Raw genomic sequence first — 22,742 nt, 5'->3', positions numbered from 1 at the left:
CAAAACACATATAAACTTCCGCCCACCACCCTCTCTCTTAAAGGCACAGATGCCCTGGTGAATGTCTCTCTCTCTCCTCCCTTGTAGGTCACTACACAGGCCCCCCCAGAATTCACCATAACAAAACGCAGTCAATCAATGAACAATTATCATAGCAACAGTCAACGTGGCGGTGGCCGTATCAAGCGGCCAAAACGGCTGCGTTTAGCAGGAGGAGGGTCAAGGGCCCTGGGCGGATTTAGAGCCCGGGCAGGGGCCGGGGCAGGGCCGGAGGCCGCAGCAGGGGGGCGTCCCCGCCGTGGGGGTAGGGCCAGCTGAACCGGCTCGTCAATGTCCAGATGAGCAGGCTTGAGACGGTCCACTGTGACCCGCTCTGGCTTACCCCCCTTGTCCACAACAAAGTTCTTAGCTCCCGCCTCCAGGACGCGGAAGGGTCCATCATATGGGGGCTGTAATGGAGTCCGATGGCTGTCATGGCGGATGAAGACGTATCTGGCTGACAGCAGGTCCTTGGGCACGTAGGACTGGGGAACGCAGTGGCGAGATGTTGGAATGGGGAACGGCTTCTGGCCACCTGGTGGTTCTGTCCACCATGGTGAGGAGGTGAGTGAACCCAAGGGAGGGGGGCAGGGGGCCCACCAGGTCCACGTTCACATGGTCGAACCGCCTCTCCGGCACCAGAAACGGTGCCAACGGGGCCTTGATATGGCGTTGTATCTTGGCACGCTGGCACGCTGGCACGCCACGCAGGAGCAGCCCACGTCCTGACGTCCCTTCTGAGGCCCGGCCAGACGAACTTGGCCCCCACCAACCTAGTGGAGGCTTTCACGCCCGGATGGGAAAGGCCGTGGATGGTGTCGAAAACACGGCGCCGCCAGCCAGCAGGCACCATGGGGCGCGGTTGGCCAGTGGAGACGTCGCAGACCAGTGTGGCTTTGGCGTCATCAAACACCACGTCCTCCAGCTGCAGCCCAGTGGGGGCCGTACAGTAGGCCTGAATGTCCGAGTCCATGGCCTGGTCAGCGGCCATGGCAGCGTAATCCAGTCCCAAGTGCACGGACCCCACGACCGACCGGGAAAGGCAGTCGGCGACGGAGTTGTCTTTGCCAGACACATGCTGGATGTCCGTGGTGAACTCGGATATGGCAGAGAGCTGACGCTGCTGTCGGCCCGACCACGGCTCCGCGGTTTTGGCCATGGCGAATGTCAGCGGCTTGTGGTCCATGAAGGCGGTGAACCGGCGGCCCACCAACAGGAACCTGAAGTGTCGGGTGGCGAGGAAGAGACCCAGGAGCTCCCTGTCGAAAGTGCTGTACTTCCTCTCATTGTCGCGAAGCTGCTTACTAAAGAAGGCCAGGGGCTGCCAGGCCATGCTCACCCACTGTTCACACACCGCTCCCACTGCGTAGTCTGATGCGTCTGTCGTGAGGGCGACCGGGGCAGTGCGAGATGGGTGCGCCAGCAGCGCCGCGGTGGCCAGCGCAGCTTTGGCCGCGTCGAAAGCTCCGTCCCTCCCCGGGGACCAGTCCACGTCATCCTTGGGCCCTTTTCCCCGCAGGGCCTCGTACAAGGGCCGCATGAGGTGAGCCGCATGGGGAATGAACCTGTTGTAGAAGTTCACCATGCCCAGGAACTCCTGCAGGGACTTCACAGTGCGGGGGCGTGGGAAACTGGCGACGGCGTCCACCCTGGCGGGAAGGGGGACCGCTCCCTGGGGAGTGACGTGGTGTCCAAGGAAGGTAATGGACGACAGGCCAAACTGACACTTGGCCGGGTTGACGATAAGGCCGTGCTCACTGAGCCGCTCGAACAGCAGCCGGAGGTGTGTCAGGTGCTCCCCTGCACACGCGCTGGCCACCAGAATGTCATCCAAATAAACAAACAAGAACGGCATGTCCCGCAGCACAGAGTCCATCAGGCGCTGAAACGTCTGCGCCGCCCCTTTAAGGCCGAAAGGCATCCGCAGGAACTCAAACAGGCCAAAGGGCGTGATGACCGCTGTCTTGGGGACGTCCAGTGGGTGGACCGGTACCTGGTGGTATCCTCGCACCAGGTCCACCTTGGAAAAGATGGTGGCCCCCGCCAGGTGGGCGGAGAAGTCCTGTATATGCGGGACGGGATACCGGTCGGCGGTCGTGGCGTTGTTCAGGCGACGGAAATCGCCGCAGGGGCGCCAACCGCCATAAGCCTTAGTCACCATGTGCAGGGGGGAAGCCCATGGGCTGTTCGAGCGGCGCACGATGCCGAGGCGTTCCATGGTGGCGAACTCCTCCCTGGCAATCACAAGCTTAGCAGAGTCGAGGCGCCGAGCATGAGCGTAGACTGGAGGGCCGACGGTGGTGATGTGGTGCTCTACGCCGTGCTTAGCCACTGCCGACGAGAACGTGGGAGTGGTGAGGACAGGGAACTCGGCCAGTAGGCGCTGATACGGATCCCCGGTGGCAAATGTGTTTAACAGGCAGAGCCCGCCAACCCCTCCCAGCGTGCAGGGGTATGTAGCAAAGGCCACAGCATCGATCAGGCGGCAGTTCGTAACATCCACCAGCAACCTGAAGGCACAGAGGAAGTCCGCGCCCAGGATCGGCGTAGACACAGCGGCCATAACGAAGTCCCAGCCGAAACGTCGCCCGCCGAAACACACCTCCACATACCCGGTGCCGTAGGTACGTATAGGCGTGCCATTGGCGGCGTCCATCTGTGGGCCGTGTCCGCCAGCCATGATGTCCACGGGCTGAGCTGGCAGGATGCTGCGCTGGGCGCCCGAGTCGACCAACAGACGCCGGCCGGACATGGAGTCGGTGACAAACAGCAGCCTGCAGTCACGGCCAGCACCCATAGCTGCTAATGAGCGCCGGCCCTGGCGTTTCCCTGCACCCCGAAACTGCATGGTTGGCGACACTGCTTAGCCTTAGCTCCAAACCTGGCATGGTAATAACACAACCCGTCGTCGCGCTGGCGGCGGGCCGTCACCGCGGCTGCGGTGCCCATGGTGTCCTCCGGAGGGGGGGGGCGGGGTCGAAGCACCCAGGGTAGGGAGCAGCGCGTGAACAAACTGCTGCCGGTTGGCAAGGAAAACCCTGTCTGCCTCCGCAGCCAGCTCACGGTAGTCCTTGGAGGAGGAGAGGGAGGAGCTGGCTAGCGCAGTGTGCACAGGCGCTGGGAGCTGCCGCAGGAAAATGTGAGTAAAAAGGAATGAGGGATCAGCCGAGCCCAGCACAGCCAGCATTTTCTCCATTAATTCGGACGGCTTGCTATCCCCTAGGCCGTTGAGGGACAGCAGGCGGTCTGCCTTCTCCATTTCTGACAGTTCGAAAAGTCTCGAGGAAAGCTTTGAGTGCGGCGTACTTGCCGACAGCCGGTGGAGCCTCTAGCAGTGCCATCGCTCTGGCCGTCGTCGAGGCATCCAACGCCGCCACCACATGGAAGTACCTCGTCACATCCTGCGTTATACCTCTTAGCTGGAACTGGGCTTCAATGTGCTGAAACCACGGCCGTGGGTTGCGCTGCCAAAAGTCAGGCAACTTGATGGTCGCGGCGTAGGTGTTAGCATTTGCCGCTTCTCCCGCCCCGCTCGGTCCAGGCATTGCAGGGTAGTCGTTGCCATCTTCGGATGTCGACATATTCTTCTCACAAGGTCACCAATGTGGGGGTGCGGTAAACAATGAGACAAGGAGGCGAAGGCAAGTCGAGTCTGTTTACTCTCCACATAAAATACAACTACCAACAACACCGAGCGGGCATGACAGTGCACCCGGAACCAAAACACATATAAACTTCCGCCCACCACCCTCTCTCTTAAAGGCACAGATGCCCTGGTGAATGTCTCTCTCTCCTCCCTTGTAGGTCACTACAATATACCACATTAAGACACTTAAAAGACTTATCTCATGGCTGTCAGTATATTAATCGTTGTGATTTGTACCTTTTCCATTTTCCAGGTAGAAAAGACAAGAAGAAAAACAAATTGTCTGAAAAAAAGGAGGGGCTTCATCCCATCAAGGGCCCAAGCTTTGAGCCCAGCCTCAAATCAGCCCCGCCCTCTCTGAAGGAGGACCCTCCTCGCAAGAAGAATGAGACCCCTCCCACAAAGCCAGGGGAGGAGAGGCAGAGACCACAGCCACCCCCACAGCAGCAGTCCTCTCCAGCCCCCAACCAAACCCCCAGCCCTGCCCCAAACGAGCCCCCCCAGCCCCCCACCCTAGCCCCAACCCCTGGCCCGACGACAGAGCTCAAACAGCCCTCAGCCCTGGCCAGTAGGAAGGAGCATAAGCTGCAGCAGCCCACCCCTCCTTCCTCCTCCTCCTCCTCTTCTTCATCGTCCCCCCAGAGCTCCCCCTCCCCACCCTCACAGTCCCAGCAGCTCCCACTACAGCAGCAGAGGCCTCAGAACCAGGCGCCGCCAAAAAAGGATGGGCCACCCAAGTCTCCGCCCACGGAGCCCAAGAGGAAGTCCCAGCAGCAGCAGAGCTTGGCCACACCCACAGCAGACACAGGTCAGAGCAGTTCAGGTAATCATAATTCTTAAACATATTATTATACACTCACTGAGCACTTTATTAGGAACACTACACTAATGCTGGTTAGGGCCTCCCGCTCTCTCAAAACAGCCTCAATTGTTCGTGGCATTGATTCCACAAGATTCAACATTCCTTTGAGATTCTGGTCCATGATGAGATGATTGCATCACGCAATTCCTGCAGATTTTTCAGGTGCACTTTCAAGCTGTGAATCTCCCGTTCTACCACATCCCAAAGGTGTTCTATTGGATTCAGATCCGGTGACTGGGAAGGCCACTGAAGAACACTGAACTCATTGTCATGTTCATGAAACCAGTTTGAGACGACTTTTGCTTTGTGACATGGTGCGTTATCATGCTGGAAGTAGCCATTAAGATGGGTGAATTGTGGCCATGAAGCAACAATACTCAAATAGGCTGTGGCATTCAAGCAATGATTGATTGGTATTAACGGGCCCAAAGTGTGCCAAGAAAACATTCCCCACACGATTAGGTGTTCCTAATAAAGTCCTCAGTGAGTGTATAGTAGAATCAAATGATAGGATCACTGAGTTCGGTTCGTATCAGATTTGTATTAGGGTATTAAGGGCTATGGAGCCTTTGTTGTTCTGTTAGTGCTCCCTATCATACTTTATTTACTTAAGTCATAGAATAACATTTCATGATGGATATTGTCAATGTTTTGAATGATATTAACCGTTCTACTTGTACACCTGGGTCCTCTCAGCAGCTGAAGTCAAACAGCTAAAGAAGCCCACTCCCCGCTCTGCTCCTCCTCCACCTAAACACAAACCAAAAGACAAGGTAAGCTACCCTGGCCTGCAGGCCCACCAAGAGGATGATGATTCTCTCTTGCATATGCCGATGGTCACATAGATAGACACGCATTACAACACCATGAGAGAATATAGTATACACTTTGTGACAAAAAGTGATGACGTCACATAAATTTAATCATCAAAAATAATACTTGAAAATTATAAGTCCCGCCCCTTTGGGGGGCGGATGTGGTGGGCTGTTGATGCTTGCACAATGAGGCGTGGGTGAGAGGCTAAGGTGTTCTGCTGATTGCAAGATTAGATGTAGGAACTTGACAGTTTTATGGGGTGGGTGTTGTTGTTGTTTGCCCAATGAGACGTGTGTGAGAGGCCAAGGTGTTCTGGTGTTTGTGAAAATAGTTTTAGCAACTTGACATTTTTATGAGGATGTGGCCACCCCCATAGGCTATAGAACCGTGAGAATGGATTGTATGGATTAGGGGGTTCCCAGGGGCCCTGAACTGTCTAAAGTTCGTCACTGATAAGGGCTGTGTGATGTGTGGTGATGACTTTATGCTGCATACATGCATCTATGTCAAAATTGCATATGAGGCTTAAAATAAAAGTTCAATACTGAGGGTTAAAATGTGCAATTAAAAAAAGGCAATTAAAAAATGGTTAGGCTGCTACTCTAGTGGTAGTAATGTGTTCAATAATGAAGGGTTAGGGTTAATAAAAGGGGGGATTAAAAAATGGTTCAATTTTTAAAAATGTTTAGTTTCAAACGTGGGTCTGACCCATGTCGCGGACGTGTCACTGATAAGATCACGTGTTTCCCGGGCAAAAAGGTGTATATATATGACCCTGTGTGAGATCTGTAGTAGTTGTTGCTATATGACAGTGTCTAAAATGGCGTCTACAAGGATGGTGGGGGAATTGGACGGGTGTTTATTGCCCCATGAGACGTGGGTGAGAGGCTAAGGTGTTCTGGTGTTTGTGAAAATAGTTTTAGCAACTTGACATTTTTATGAGGATGTGGTCACCCCCATAGGCTATAGAACCGTGAGATTGGATGGATTAGGGGAATCCCGGGGGCCCTGAACTGTCTGAAGACCAACCAAGGGTCAGCTAAAGTTTGCCCCTGATAAGATCATGTGTTTCCCGGGCAAAAAGGTGTATATATATATGACCCTGAGAGCTGGTCACAAAGGCCCAAAGACTTGTGACAGCGGCATCTGATCGATCTCTCTCCACCATGGAGGTGCAATTGTGTGGAAATGGCTGTGTGTTCTACCTCTTGTTACCTGTTCAAGTGTTATGGTAACATCACACTGCTGGTCATTTCCTCATAATTACACGTGATATATCTATCTGATAGGCATCGCTTGAGTCTTGCATTGAGGTTCAACGTTTTTCAACGTTTGCCATGTGGGACAGTGAACCTGCATTCTGTAATCCTAGTTTTTGTAAGCTATCCTGAAGCATGTTCTAAATGTTTTTTCAAGAAAAAAGTGGCTTGAAAGTCTTGGGATCTTTAGCATTGAGCTGTAAGACCAAATTGTTAGGAAAGTATTTGTTGGTCGTACAAAGCTTTTGGCTTTTTCCTTTTTTTCTACATGCCAATGGAACAGCATTTTTAGCACCTTTTTTTTTATTTGAGATGGATATGGGAAGTTTAGAAACCAATGCTGGATAACAATACAATCTGACTTAAAGAAGCGTATTGCATATCTTTGAATATAGACATGTTGCATATGTAGGTATGTTCGCAAGTAACATGTCAGTAAAGAAAAGGGTAATGAAAGTCATAGCAGCTCACCACCAAAAATCTGAATTTGACTATGGGTATTGTCTCTTATTTTAACCCTTGGCTTGACATTTTAAATGTACAACATGTACCGCTATATTCCCATAGACACATATAGAGTTCATGAAAAGTATCACTAATTTGGATCGTTATCTCACAATTTGTTATTTAGGTCGATTTTTAGGATAGAACTTGAGTTGATGGTATTATTGTGGGAACTCAAATCAGTCACTCAGCTTTTTCTATAGGCTACCCTCATCAATGCAGAATATGTGCTTGTCCAATGAAATGTGAATGTTCTCGTTTCAGTACGCTGAACGCTTCATCTTTCACTCCACCGTTTCCTAAATCATTTTACCTCATATCCTTTGTTCATCCTAAATTTGTTTCTAATACTGCTTATTCATGTTTTAAGTTACCTATTTATACCAGCACCTTAGATTACCAGACCTGTACAACATTTGATAACAATGTTATTTTTGCACTAAAATAAAATGACTTTTGGAGCTATTGCTTGAGTTGAGTCTAGTGTGTTTCAGATGGTTGGACGTTCAGATTGTTCTGTTTTAGAGAGGAGAGGTGATGAGGGCAGGTGGATGTTCATCATGAAGCTTACTTTGTTTAATACCAGGCTAGTTTGTCGGGTGAGACCACACCAACTCATTGCATAGCTTGTTAACCAACTGGTCCCGGATACACGTAATGTACGTGCACTACTAATTCAGAAATTCATTTTTACACCCATTGGTCGAGAGGGATATTAACTAGCCAACTAGCATGCAGTGGGTGATATTACAGAGAATAATGCCTTTAATGTTTTATTACAGAAATAACTGCCAATAGGTTGTCATTGAATCTCCCCCCATAAAATGTTGCTGTTCATTAGTTATGATCTCAGTTTTGAGCTATGGTGAAGCGTAACAGTGCATATGCAAAACATTGTGAAACTGACATTTATTTTGACTTTTGTTGGACATTCAATATGTAGGCTAGGCTATATCTTACTGGTTGTTTGTAGTCTGTCTGTCTATCTCTAGTGTGTGGAAAGTATCCAGCAAATTGGTTCTTCGATGAATATGTGTAGGCCTAGTACTTGTTTCTGTGGTCACCGAAACTACAGCATTTATAGAGAAGTCAAGCTGCAAAAATGCATCATGGAATGTTGCCACTGGCCATGCAGGTAGAACTAGTTACATATCAGGATGTAGTTGAATTATCTGTCAACCTGTACATTTTTCATCGTTAGGGGACACAGTTTATCTGAAGCTAATCTATTTCCAGTGAATGGATATGTTCATGGGTGTGTGTGTTGTCATTCCAATGAGGGATAAGTGCTTAATTTGAGAGTGACCTGAACAATAGCAAGCCCAGGATGTAAATAATGAAATCACATTTAAATCATACATGCACCATTTCTAGTCTAGTACTTGCATAAAAACTAGGCTTAAGGGTGCCCTCTGATCAGATCTTGACAGTTTTTAGGGAAAAGGCACATTTAATTGCGAAAGAGTATGGTTATGAGGGGTCTGTTTTGTTTAACTAAATGGCATATCATCATGGATATCATAGACCAATTCAGCTCACCAGTAGGCACATTTCACGTGCCTCTGTTGCTTGAATGCAACAATTGAATTGGATTCAATTGGATTGTCTGTTGATCTTTTTTCATCATGCTTAATCGAGTTGTTGGGAGTGTTTTAGAGATTGTTTAACGTCGTCATTGCTCGGCTTTACCCTTTGTTGGTTTGTATGACTTCTTCAACTGGTCCCCACATGGATGTCTCAGTTCAGTTGTCAATCTCCATTCAAAATGGGGCTAAGAATAGTATAGATGGATGCCTTTTCCATATGACCCATATTTCTCTGTGTTGCAGAAGGACATTCAAGCAAACAATGTTAATAACAAAATGAAACGTGAATCTGGGTTTGCACTATTGTAGGCCTATAGCCTACTGCTGACCATCTAAACATCTCCTAAAAGTATAATGTCAGATATATAGGCACAGTAATGCCTCTCTTTGCCTTTCTCCTATCTTCCCCTGAAGAGCTAACCTCCCCTTATAGTAGAGTATAACTTATTTTCTTAATTCAAAGGTAACAATAGGTAACACTGAATGTACTGAAAGCCAGAGTGTTGATATACTTTAAGAAATGACGTATCCACCTGTAATATGCGTATTATGCATGTTCATTAACTTGAACTTATTGACCCCTCAAATTGGGATAGTAAGAAGTCGAAGTTGTCTTTGTTTTCTGATGTCTGTTCTCTGGCAAAAATTGACCCTAAGAATGAGACTGATGGAACATTAGTCATGTTAGTCGTTGAATAGGCATCTACTAGAAAGATTGAATTTGAGCTGGTGCGAAGATTGGTCCTACTTTGTATTGCCTGTTGAGGTGCTGTAATAGAGGAGCTGTTACCATAGTTGCGGTGTCGTGTGATCTTATTGTATGTTTAATTTTGGCTTCAGCTTTTACTATTCATATTCCCATCAGACGACAGTTTTTTCCTCAAGTAACCAACAGAAACAATTAATGTTTGTCACCTTTTGCGGAATGCCTGAAAATGTTATGGTTATCGTTAAACCCCCCCCTACAACCTTTAATACGCGTAATGGCTCCATAACAATGATGCTTCTCGTACCGTTGTCCGTTATGGTTTATGAGTTGACTTCTCTTGTATTTTTGTTTGTTTAGCTTATGTCTAGATGTTGCTGTTTTATTCCCCAAAAATATGTATGATGGCTTCTGCAGGCCCTGCTACAGTATGATGGTCTCATATCTCACTCTGTTTTGAGTAGTCAACATTTTAGTTTATTTTATCAGGTCTTTTTTGGTTGCGTTCATTTGGAGAACTATGATCGTCGTCACGCAGAGCTTGGCTCCATCCATCCATCGACTCACAGCGACTCTATCCTGAGAAAGTACGGTTGCAAAAGAAATCGGAGAACTTTCGTAGAGCTTCCCCAAACCGAACCAATGCCATATAGCTGAATTACATGCAACATGCAAGACCTCATAACTAATAATGCAAGGTATTTTGTATCTTTCCGAAAGCATTGAGGGCTTCAGAGCAACTTGGCTTTTTATATACCAACTTGGAAAATTACCTCAGAACGGTCTCGGGTGCTAGTGTTGTATATCCCTAATTTATGATGACAAAGATCAATTTTAGTGACCAAATGACACAAGCCAATACTGTGTACAAACTTTATCATTTTACTTCCTTTAACCTTTAGTTAAGCAAAATTTGTAATTATGGATGAACTTTGAATGTATGTACATTAAAGTTCATGGGACCAAAATTTGTAATTGGGAGTTCAAGTCTCAATGTTGTTATGTACGCTTGCAAATCCACCCTTTTTAAAATGTAGTAATACTGTAACTAAAACAACCAATGAACGCTCAGCAGACACTGAGTTGGGACTCATTTGTGTGGCAATATAAGCTGTAGTCATGACTGGATGATATATTGATGTACCAATGAAATGGATATTTTGATTTGCAATGAATCACTATCAATATTCCTGCAATATGTTTTGGTAGTATAAATAGTGGGCTGCGGATTGAAAGAAAGAGGCATGTTGATGGGATGTTGTATGCAGAGCAATAATGACTAAAGTCTGAGTTGGAGTTATGATTTGCTGAGCAGTGTAGATGGGCCAACGTTAGGTAAGATGCATGGCAGGTATCACTCTGAGCTGTACCCGGGCCTGTGGTCTCCAGCACGTCTTGTGGCAACTTTCATTTAACATTTAAGCATTGGTAGGAGGTCATCTAATTAATTGAATATAGGTTACCTGTAACTTTGCAAACCTATAAGTAGTGTTTTTAGTGGTTCGTAGTTGGCTTATAGATGCCACTGAGTGATCATCAAGGATCTAACATCTGCATCTTGAAGTGATGTTATGCAGTGCCGCAATAAAACCAGCGAGGCTTTTCTTGCCCTTTGCCATTTAAAGCTGTTTGTTGCAACCAGAAAACGACAAGAACAGTAGCACGCTATTCATTATCCAAATTTGATACAGTTTTTGATATGACGATAGATGTATTTTTGCATGCTACATTTTACAAAGGGAATACACATTTGAAATTACTTTTCTCAATGTATTTGTGACATGATATACTGATGTAGTGGCATATATCGGTCATTCAAGAGATCAATCGATTGAAAGGCACTGTACAGAGAAGGTTGTGTGGAAATTAAATTAAAGTCCTTATGTCATTCTTGTTGTCTGAGCTGAAAACATCCTGCATGTTATTGTTTTATGTGTGCCTTTTCAGAGATTTCCTTTCCACCTCCCATATACTGGGGTTGCCATCCCTATTTCATTTACATCGCCACATAAAATAATTTCTACATTAATTATCATGCAACCTTAAAAGTGAAGACGCTGCATAGAACGATCAGTATTTGTGTTTTGCACTTTCAAAGTAGTTTCAAAATTGCCCCACTTAAGGTTGGGCAAACTGACAAAAAACAACAATAAAAGACGAGGTAATTTAAGCTATCGATAGGAATTATAAGGAATAACATGACTTTGAAGAGCTTTTCTAAAAAGGTAAAAGATATATCTATATATATCTATCTATCTATCTATCTATCTATATAGATAGATATTCATATATATTCATGAAGTATCTCATAAACCTGATATATGCTGCATTGACTTTTCTCATTTCTTTTTTTTTCTTTTGTGTGCTTCATATTATCCAATAAAAAAAAATATTTCCCCTTTTTTGAGAGGTTTGATCATCACCTAAGGCTGTGCACTGGCCATGCAAAAGCTATTTTCTGATTAAGGAGGTCTTGAACAACATGTACTGCTACATGTTCACTGTCAGATGGAATGAAAGGGTATGTATGAATCTGAAGCGGAATGGTTACGTAGGATTATGTGTAATTTATGCAATTGTTAACATTACATTTGATCAAAGGAATATTTCTAAATTGTAGCGAAGGTACTTTCCATGTTTTGCTTTGTAAGGATGCTGTATGTGTCCATATAGCCTAAAACACTGGGTTAAATCAATGAGGACTTAATGTCCACCAACACAACTATCGGGTACCTGGCGACTCCATGCTGTTCAATGTGACTGGTGACTCAGGTATTGCCGTGAAAGGGCTGTATCTGCTACTGTGTCCATCCCTGTCCTATTCCCCCGCACCTTTGTCTTAAGATAGCCTTAGAACTACACATGGAGTACATTCTTCTCGTACATTTGGTCTTAAAAGTACAAAATTATGCACAAGAAATCCACAACTTGCAAGAGAGCTTGATTCCCATAGACACTTCAGAAACCATGCCATGCGTCATTGCCATATATCTACCTCCTATGAATGTAGGAGTGTCCTGGAGATGCAGTCACGTGCTGAACTTGTTTTAGTTCCTTTTTTTTTTCCTTTTTTTTTTTTTTTTTTTAAATGAATGACAATCATCCCCAAATTCTTATCATATTTTTCTTTAAAAAGGCCAACATGTTCACTATGAAAAAAAAGTTGAGACATGAGAACATTGATTTAACCCAGTGTTTTAGGCTATATGGACACATACAGCATCCTTACAAAGCAAAACATGGAAAGTACCTTCGCTACAATTTAGAAATATTCCTTTGATCAAATGTAATGTTAACAATTGCATAAATTACACATAATCCTACGTAACCATTCCGCTTCAGATTCATACATACCCTTTCATTCCATCTGACAGTGAACATGTAGCAGTACATGTTGTTCAAGACCTCCTTAATCAGAAAATAGCTTTTGCATGGCCAGTGCACAGCCTTAGGTGATGATCAAACCTCTCAAAAAAGGGGAAATATTTTTTTTTATTGGATAATATGAAGCACACAAAAGAAAAAAAAAGAAATGAGAAAAGTCAATGCAGCATATATCAGGTTTATGAGATACTTCATGAATATATATGAATATCTATCTATATAGATAGATAGATAGATAGATAGATAGATAGATATATATAGATATATCTTTTACCTTTTTAGAAAAGCTCTTCAAAGTCATGTTATTCCTTATAATTCCTATCGATAGCTTAAATTACCTCGTCTTTTATTGTTGTTTTTTGTCAGTTTGCCCAACCTTAAGTGGGGCAATTTTGAAACTACTTTGAAAGTGCAAAACACAAATACTGATCGTTCTATGCAGCGTCTTCACTTTTAAGGTTGCATGATAATTAATGTAGAAATTATTTTATGTGGCGATGTAAATGAAATAGGGATGGCAACCCCAGTATATGGGAGGTGGAAAGGAAATCTCTGAAAAGGCACACATAAAACAATAACATGCAGGATGTTTTCAGCTCAGACAACAAGAATGACATAAGGACTTTAATTTAATTTCCACACAACCTTCTCTGTACAGTGCCTTTCAATCGATTGATCTCTTGAATGACCGATATATGCCACTACATCAGTATATCATGTCACAAATACATTGAGAAAAGTAATTTCAAATGTGTATTCCCTTTGTAAAATGTAGCATGCAAAAATACATCTATCGTCATATCAAAAACTGTATCAAATTTGGATAATGAATAGCGTGCTACTGTTCTTGTCGTTTTCTGGTTGCAACAAACAGCTTTAAATGGCAAAGGGCAAGAAAAGCCTCGCTGGTTTTATTGCGGCACTGCATAACATCACTTCAAGATGCAGATGTTAGATCCTTGATGATCACTCAGTGGCATCTATAAGCCAACTACGAACCACTAAAAACACTACTTATAGGTTTGCAAAGTTACAGGTAACCTATATTCAATTAATTAGATGACCTCCTACCAATGCTTAAATGTTAAATGAAAGTTGCCACAAGACGTGCTGGAGACCACAGGCCCGGGTACAGCTCAGAGTGATACCTGCCATGCATCTTACCTAACGTTGGCCCATCTACACTGCTCAGCAAATCATAACTCCAACTCAGACTTTAGTCATTATTGCTCTGCATACAACATCCCATCAACATGCCTCTTTCTTTCAATCCGCAGCCCACTATTTATACTACCAAAACATATTGCAGGAATATTGATAGTGATTCATTGCAAATCAAAATATCCATTTCATTGGTACATCAATATATCATCCAGTCATGACTACAGCTTATATTGCCACACAAATGAGTCCCAACTCAGTGTCTGCTGAGCGTTCATTGGTTGTTTTAGTTACAGTATTACTACATTTTAAAAAGGGTGGATTTGCAAGCGTACATAACAACATTGAGACTTGAACTCCCAATTACAAATTTTGGTCCCATGAACTTTAATGTACATACATTCAAAGTTCATCCATAATTACAAATTTTGCTTAACTAAAGGTTAAAGGAAGTAAAATGATAAAGTTTGTACACAGTATTGGCTTGTGTCATTTGGTCACTAAAATTGATCTTTGTCATCATAAATTAGGGATATACAACACTAGCACCCGAGACCGTTCTGAGGTAATTTTCCAAGTTGGTATATAAAAAGCCAAGTTGCTCTGAAGCCCTCAATGCTTTCGGAAAGATACAAAATACCTTGCATTATTAGTTATGAGGTCTTGCATGTTGCATGTAATTCAGCTATATGGCATTGGTTCGGTTTGGGGAAGCTCTACGAAAGTTCTCCGATTTCTTTTGCAACCGTACTTTCTCAGGATAGAGTCGCTGTGAGTCGATGGATGGATGGAGCCAAGCTCTGCGTGACGACGATCATAGTTCTCCAAATGAACGCAACCAAAAAAGACCTGATAAAATAAACTAAAATGTTGACTACTCAAAACAGAGTGAGATATGAGACCATCATACTGTAGCAGGGCCTGCAGAAGCCATCATACATATTTTTGGGGAATAAAACAGCAACATCTAGACATAAGCTAAACAAACAAAAATACAAGAGAAGTCAACTCATAAACCATAACGGACAACGGTACGAGAAGCATCATTGTTATGGAGCCATTACGCGTATTAAAGGTTGTAGGGGGGGGTTTAACGATAACCATAACATTTTCAGGCATTCCGCAAAAGGTGACAAACATTAATTGTTTCTGTTGGTTACTTGAGGAAAAAACTGTCGTCTGATGGGAATATGAATAGTAAAAGCTGAAGCCAAAATTAAACATACAATAAGATCACACGACACCGCAACTATGGTAACAGCTCCTCTATTACAGCACCTCAACAGGCAATACAAAGTAGGACCAATCTTCGCACCAGCTCAAATTCAATCTTTCTAGTAGATGCCTATTCAACGACTAACATGACTAATGTTCCATCAGTCTCATTCTTAGGGTCAATTTTTGCCAGAGAACAGACATCAGAAAACAAAGACAACTTCGACTTCTTACTATCCCAATTTGAGGGGTCAATAAGTTCAAGTTAATGAACATGCATAATACGCATATTACAGGTGGATACGTCATTTCTTAAAGTATATCAACACTCTGGCTTTCAGTACATTCAGTGTTACCTATTGTTACCTTTGAATTAAGAAAATAAGTTATACTCTACTATAAGGGGAGGTTAGCTCTTCAGGGGAAGATAGGAGAAAGGCAAAGAGAGGCATTACTGTGCCTATATATCTGACATTATACTTTTAGGAGATGTTTAGATGGTCAGCAGTAGGCTATAGGCCTACAATAGTGCAAACCCAGATTCACGTTTCATTTTGTTATTAACATTGTTTGCTTGAATGTCCTTCTGCAACACAGAGAAATATGGGTCATATGGAAAAGGCATCCATCTATACTATTCTTAGCCCCATTTTGAATGGAGATTGACAACTGAACTGAGACATCCATGTGGGGACCAGTTGAAGAAGTCATACAAACCAACAAAGGGTAAAGCCGAGCAATGACGACGTTAAACAATCTCTAAAACACTCCCAACAACTCGATTAAGCATGATGAAAAAAGATCAACAGACAATCCAATTGAATCCAATTCAATTGTTGCATTCAAGCAACAGAGGCACGTGAAATGTGCCTACTGGTGAGCTGAATTGGTCTATGATATCCATGATGATATGCCATTTAGTTAAACAAAACAGACCCCTCATAACCATACTCTTTCGCAATTAAATGTGCCTTTTCCCTAAAAACTGTCAAGATCTGATCAGAGGGCACCCTTAAGCCTAGTTTTTATGCAAGTACTAGACTAGAAATGGTGCATGTATGATTTAAATGTGATTTCATTATTTACATCCTGGGCTTGCTATTGTTCAGGTCACTCTCAAATTAAGCACTTATCCCTCATTGGAATGACAACACACACACCCATGAACATATCCATTCACTGGAAATAGATTAGCTTCAGATAAACTGTGTCCCCTAACGATGAAAAATGTACAGGTTGACAGATAATTCAACTACATCCTGATATGTAACTAGTTCTACCTGCATGGCCAGTGGCAACATTCCATGATGCATTTTTGCAGCTTGACTTCTCTATAAATGCTGTAGTTTCGGTGACCACAGAAACAAGTACTAGGCCTACACATATTCATCGAAGAACCAATTTGCTGGATACTTTCCACACACTAGAGATAGACAGACAGACTACAAACAACCAGTAAGATATAGCCTAGCCTACATATTGAATGTCCAACAAAAGTCAAAATAAATGTCAGTTTCACAATGTTTTGCATATGCACTGTTACGCTTCACCATAGCTCAAAACTGAGATCATAACTAATGAACAGCAACATTTTATGGGGGGAGATTCAATGACAACCTATTGGCAGTTATTTCTGTAATAAAACATTAAAGGCATTATTCTCTGTAATATCACCCACTGCATGCTAGTTGGCTAGTTAATATCCCTCTCGACCAATGGGTGTAAAAATGAATTTCTGAATTAGTAGTGCACGTACATTACGTGTATCCGGGACCAGTTGGTTAACAAGCTATGCAATGAGTTGGTGTGGTCTCACCCGACAAACTAGCCTGGTATTAAACAAAGTAAGCTTCATGATGAACATCCACCTGCCCTCATCACCTCTCCTCTCTAAAACAGAACAATCTGAACGTCCAACCATCTGAAACACACTAGACTCAACTCAAGCAATAGCTCCAAAAGTCATTTTATTTTAGTGCAAAAATAACATTGTTATCAAATGTTGTACAGGTCTGGTAATCTAAGGTGCTGGTATAAATAGGTAACTTAAAACATGAATAAGCAGTATTAGAAACAAATTTAGGATGAACAAAGGATATGAGGTAAAATGATTTAGGAAACGGTGGAGTGAAAGATGAAGCGTTCAGCGTACTGAAACGAGAACATTCACATTTCATTGGACAAGCACATATTCTGCATTGATGAGGGTAGCCTATAGAAAAAGCTGAGTGACTGATTTGAGTTCCCACAATAATACCATCAACTCAAGTTCTATCCTAAAAATCGACCTAAATAACAAATTGTGAGATAACGATCCAAATTAGTGATACTTTTCATGAACTCTATATGTGTCTATGGGAATATAGCGGTACATGTTGTACATTTAAAATGTCAAGCCAAGGGTTAAAATAAGAGACAATACCCATAGTCAAATTCAGATTTTTGGTGGTGAGCTGCTATGACTTTCATTACCCTTTTCTTTACTGACATGTTACTTGCGAACATACCTACATATGCAACATGTCTATATTCAAAGATATGCAATACGCTTCTTTAAGTCAGATTGTATTGTTATCCAGCATTGGTTTCTAAACTTCCCATATCCATCTCAAATAAAAAAAAAGGTGCTAAAAATGCTGTTCCATTGGCATGTAGAAAAAAAGGAAAAAGCCAAAAGCTTTGTACGACCAACAAATACTTTCCTAACAATTTGGTCTTACAGCTCAATGCTAAAGATCCCAAGACTTTCAAGCCACTTTTTTCTTGAAAAAACATTTAGAACATGCTTCAGGATAGCTTACAAAAACTAGGATTACAGAATGCAGGTTCACTGTCCCACATGGCAAACGTTGAAAAACGTTGAACCTCAATGCAAGACTCAAGCGATGCCTATCAGATAGATATATCACGTGTAATTATGAGGAAATGACCAGCAGTGTGATGTTACCATAACACTTGAACAGGTAACAAGAGGTAGAACACACAGCCATTTCCACACAATTGCACCTCCATGGTGGAGAGAGATCGATCAGATGCCGCTGTCACAAGTCTTTGGGCCTTTGTGACCAGCTCTCAGGGTCATATATATATACACCTTTTTGCCCGGGAAACACATGATCTTATCAGGGGCAAACTTTAGCTGACCCTTGGTTGGTCTTCAGACAGTTCAGGGCCCCTGGGATTCCCCTAATCCATCCAATCTCACGGTTCTATAGCCTATGGGGGTGACCACATCCTCATAAAAATGTCAAGTTGCTAAAACTATTTTCACAAACACCAGAACACCTTAGCCTCTCACCCACGTCTCATGGGGCAATAAACACCCTTCCAATTCCCCCACCATCCTTGTAGACGCCATTTTAGACACTGTCATATAGCAACAACTACTACAGATCTCACACAGGGTCATATATATACACCTTTTTGCCCGGGAAACACGTGATCTTATCAGTGACACGTCCGCGACATGGGTCAGACCCACGTTTGAAACTAAACATTTTTAAAAATTGAACCATTTTTTAATCCCCCCTTTTATTAACCCTAACCCTTCATTATTGAACACATTACTACCACTAGAGTAGCAGCCTAACCATTTTTTAATTGCCTTTTTTTAATTGCACATTTTAACCCTCAGTATTGAACTTTTATTTTAAGCCTCATATGCAATTTTGACATAGATGCATGTATGCAGCATAAAGTCATCACCACACATCACACAGCCCTTATCAGTGACGAACTTTAGACAGTTCAGGGCCCCTGGGAACCCCCTAATCCATACAATCCATTCTCACGGTTCTATAGCCTATGGGGGTGGCCACATCCTCATAAAAATGTCAAGTTGCTAAAACTATTTTCACAAACACCAGAACACCTTGGCCTCTCACACACGTCTCATTGGGCAAACAACAACAACACCCACCCCATAAAACTGTCAAGTTCCTACATCTAATCTTGCAATCAGCAGAACACCTTAGCCTCTCACCCACGCCTCATTGTGCAAGCATCAACAGCCCACCACATCCGCCCCCCAAAGGGGCGGGACTTATAATTTTCAAGTATTATTTTTGATGATTAAATTTATGTGACGTCATCACTTTTTGTCACAAAGTGTATACTATATTCTCTACCATGAAACTTGCATACAATAGTATTGGTAGGAAAACACATTTCAGTCCTTGTGATGGCCTCTTGTTAACTCTCTCTCCCTCCGTCTCCCTCCCTCCTTAGCAGGAGAAGCCACTGGCCATCAAATCTGACAGCAGTACTTTAAACTCGCTGAGCACTCCCTCGACTGGGGGCCCCACCGCCCAGCAGCAGAGGGCTGCCTGCGACGGAGTGCATCGTATCAGAGTGGATTTCAAGAGGGACTATGACATGGAGAGGGTCTGGGAGACGGGCGGCCTCAGCCTCATCACCTCCGTGCCAATCACACCAAGGGTGGTCTGCTTCCTGTGTGCCAGCAGTGGCAACGTGGAGGTGAGAGCTGGCATCTCTCTGTCTCTGTTTATCCCTCCCCCCCCCTCCCCCAACCCCTCATTGTGCAAGATAATCTCCCCAAAGAATGTAAGAGTGGTGCTGCCACTATTTACAAATTTCAGCAAATTAAACTGATATGTAGTAATGATACAATAACTATCTTTGATCACAATGACACCGTTGTTAAAAACAAATGTGAAAGTGTTATGATGTTCCTGAATTCAGCGTTTTGGCTGTATTTTAGTGCATTTTGACATGAATAAATGCAAGTTGGTTTTGATGATGCAATCCAGCGCCACGCTGTTCTAACATCCTGGGTTGTGGGGGTGGGTGGGGGGGGGGGGGGCGGACTGATGTACTTGGTTGGTGTTTAAACTGAACACAACACTACACCTTCTGTCTGAATGTGCTACTGACATCCTCTCCTCTCCCAGTTTGTCTTCTGCCAGGTGTGCTGTGAGCCCTTCCATCTCTTCTGCCTGGGGGAGACAGAGCGCCCCCTGGAGGAACAGCTTGAGAACTGGTGTTGCCGCCGCTGCCGCTTCTGCCACACGTGTGGGCACCAGCACCAGAAGACTAAAGTAAGCTCTCCATGTCAACATCTTCACTGACCTGCAGTCATAATCACTATTGGGTTGGTTCTTCCTTGGGGGTGAATGTAGATCAGTGGTATTGATCGATTTTTCAAATGCTCGCAGAAATACAGGCAGCATAAATCTGTGTAGTCAAAGTGAATGGATTATTTTTTCAACCATGTTATGAAAGAAAGAAACTCTTCCTTTATTATTAGATTCTGGGGGAATTTGTTCCCAGAACAGAAATGTTGGGAATGTGTAACAATGTTCTTGGACACAGAGGCGGACTCGATATCTCTGGTGAGGGAAAACCCCGTTTATTTTATGATTGTATGTCAGGACCTGGTTGACTTTCCAGTCGCTGCTTTCCAGCCGTCCTCCTGAAAGCAGAGGCACACACATCTTAAACCATTTCGTTAACGAGGCTTCATTTTTGTTAACTCTTACGCTTACGCCCGGAGAGTAATTCAAACGGGGAAAACCCGGTGGAAGCTTGGGGAACCGTACCGCAAACAGCAGGGGATCTAGCCATTTATGCCAATTCCGACTATCCTCGTGCACAAACTTCCGGATCATTGATTTCAAGGTCCGATTGAACCGCTCACAAAGGCCATCCATGGCCGGGTGGTAAACACTGGTTTGAATCGCCTTGATGTTCAACAACCCATACAGTTCCTTGAGGGTGCGTGACATAAAATTGGTGCTCTGGTCGGTGAGAATCTCTTTCGGGATTCCCACCCGGGAGATCACTTGAAACAATGCCTGCGCTACACTCCTGGCAGAAATATTGCGCAGCGGGCTCCCGCGGCGGGAGGGAAAGATGGTCCTCTGCCAAGGTAACGGAGGCCGCAAGATCCTGGGGCCGGTGGTACTGGACCCAGGCGGCAGTCCGGGCCGGGAGCCCCGTGAGGAACTGCTCTATCACCACCCGGTCCCCGACCTCCTCCGCCGAGCTGTTCCCTGGGTCCAGCCACCGCCACGCGCTGTCATGCAGCCGCTGGGCGTAGGTGAAGGGCCGGCTCCCCTCCTCCATCGTCAGCGCCCGGAACCGGCGACGGTGTTCCTCCGGGGTGAGGCCCAGGCGGTCTCGAATCGCCCGGGCGAGGGAGGGGTAATCCCGCTGGGCGGCCGCTGGCAGGCTGTGGGCAGCGAGCTGCGCCTCGCCTGACAGGAGGGGCAGCAGATGGTACGCCCACTCGCCGTCCGGCCACCCCGAGATCCTCGCCGTCCCCTCGAACACCGCCAGGAACGCCTCCGGGTCGTCCAGGTCCCCCATCTTCTGGAGGTGGACCTTGGGGGGACCTTGTGCCGACCTGGGCGCCGGTCCCGCTTTGATGGCCCAGACGAACTCCCGGAGGAGGGCACGGTCCTCAGCCCTCGCCGTCGCCATCTCTCCCACCACGGACTGCTGCTCCTGCTGTAGGTGGGCCTGCTGTTCCAGGATGAGGGCCACCCTTGCGATGGCCGTGCTTAATGTCTCCATTTTTGTCCGCCTTTCCTCTGTGCCCCACGTTGGGCGCCAATGTAACAATGTTCTTGGACACAGAGGCGGACTCGATATCTCTGGTGAGGGAAAACCCTGTTTATTTTATGATTGTATGTCAAGACCTGGTTGACTTTCCAGTCGCCGCTTTCCAGCCGTCCTCCTGAAAGCAGAGGCACACACATCTTAAACCATTTCGTTAACGAGGCTTCATTCGCAACAGGTGTGCGACAAAGCACTGCTCTACCAAGCACTGGACGTTTCCATGGCTTTTGAATACAAACCGTGTCATCCGAGACAGAATCCCAATTGAATGTTCAACCTCTTATTTAACTGTACTTTAACCAGGCAAGTCTATTGAAAACATGTAGTGTTAAAGCCGGTGTAGATGATCTAACTGGTTTCTCTCCTCTGTCTCTTCCTGTAGCAGCAGTTGCTGGAGTGTGACAAGTGCCGTAACAGCTATCACCCTGAGTGCCTGGGTCCTAACCATCCTACCAGACCCACCAAGAAGAAACGAGTCTGGGTACGAACATGGACTGCACACACACACACACAACACACAAACACACACACCCCACACACACACACACCATCCCTCCTCTCTCTCTACCGACACACACACACCATCCCTCCTCTCTCTCTCTCCCTACTGTCTCCCGGGTATTCAGGCCCTGAACAGCAGCCCCCGACCAACCATCTGATAACAGGTGTGGATCCTCAGCCTGAGGGGTCTTACCCTGTCAGATGCTGACTGGTCCTATGTAGGTTGGTGTCGATTAGACTCACTCCGCTGTTAACGGTCTACGTCCCATAGTTCCTCCCATATCTTCCTCTACCCACCTCAGCTGCACTGAGGTGGGTAGCGACCGCTCTAATCTGATATGAGTGCCAGTTGGTGTGGTTGCGGATAAAAGGGTTTATCGGTAAGGATAATTTACCCAAAGGAGGTAATAAGGGGCCAGATATAACCCTTCAGATCCTAAGATGTAATATGCACAGTAGTCTATAATATTTTATGTTACCAGGA

The 22,742-nt window shown here is 45.0% G+C and overlaps 1 protein-coding gene across 1 annotated transcript in view; it reads left to right on the top strand.

The window, feature by feature from the left end:
- LOC310824188 (histone-lysine N-methyltransferase 2A-like) overlaps nt 1–22,742 on the top strand; it is a gene marked incomplete at its 5' end in the record, with an annotated part of 125,568 nt that overhangs the window by 27,944 nt on the left and 74,882 nt on the right. The window contains 5 exon segments of the mRNA XM_083696998.1: nt 3,944–4,493; nt 5,244–5,320; nt 19,406–19,654; nt 20,089–20,235; nt 22,140–22,238. Of these exon segments, the coding sequence (XP_083553124.1) occupies nt 3,944–4,493; nt 5,244–5,320; nt 19,406–19,654; nt 20,089–20,235; nt 22,140–22,238 (1,122 nt within the window).

This window comes from Argentina silus (genome assembly GCF_951799395.1).
Source record: "Argentina silus genome assembly, chromosome: Y".
NCBI lineage: Eukaryota > Metazoa > Chordata > Actinopteri > Argentiniformes > Argentinidae > Argentina > Argentina silus.
The sequence above is the reverse complement of the archived record's forward strand: the minus strand, read 5'-3'. Positions and strand labels throughout refer to the sequence as shown.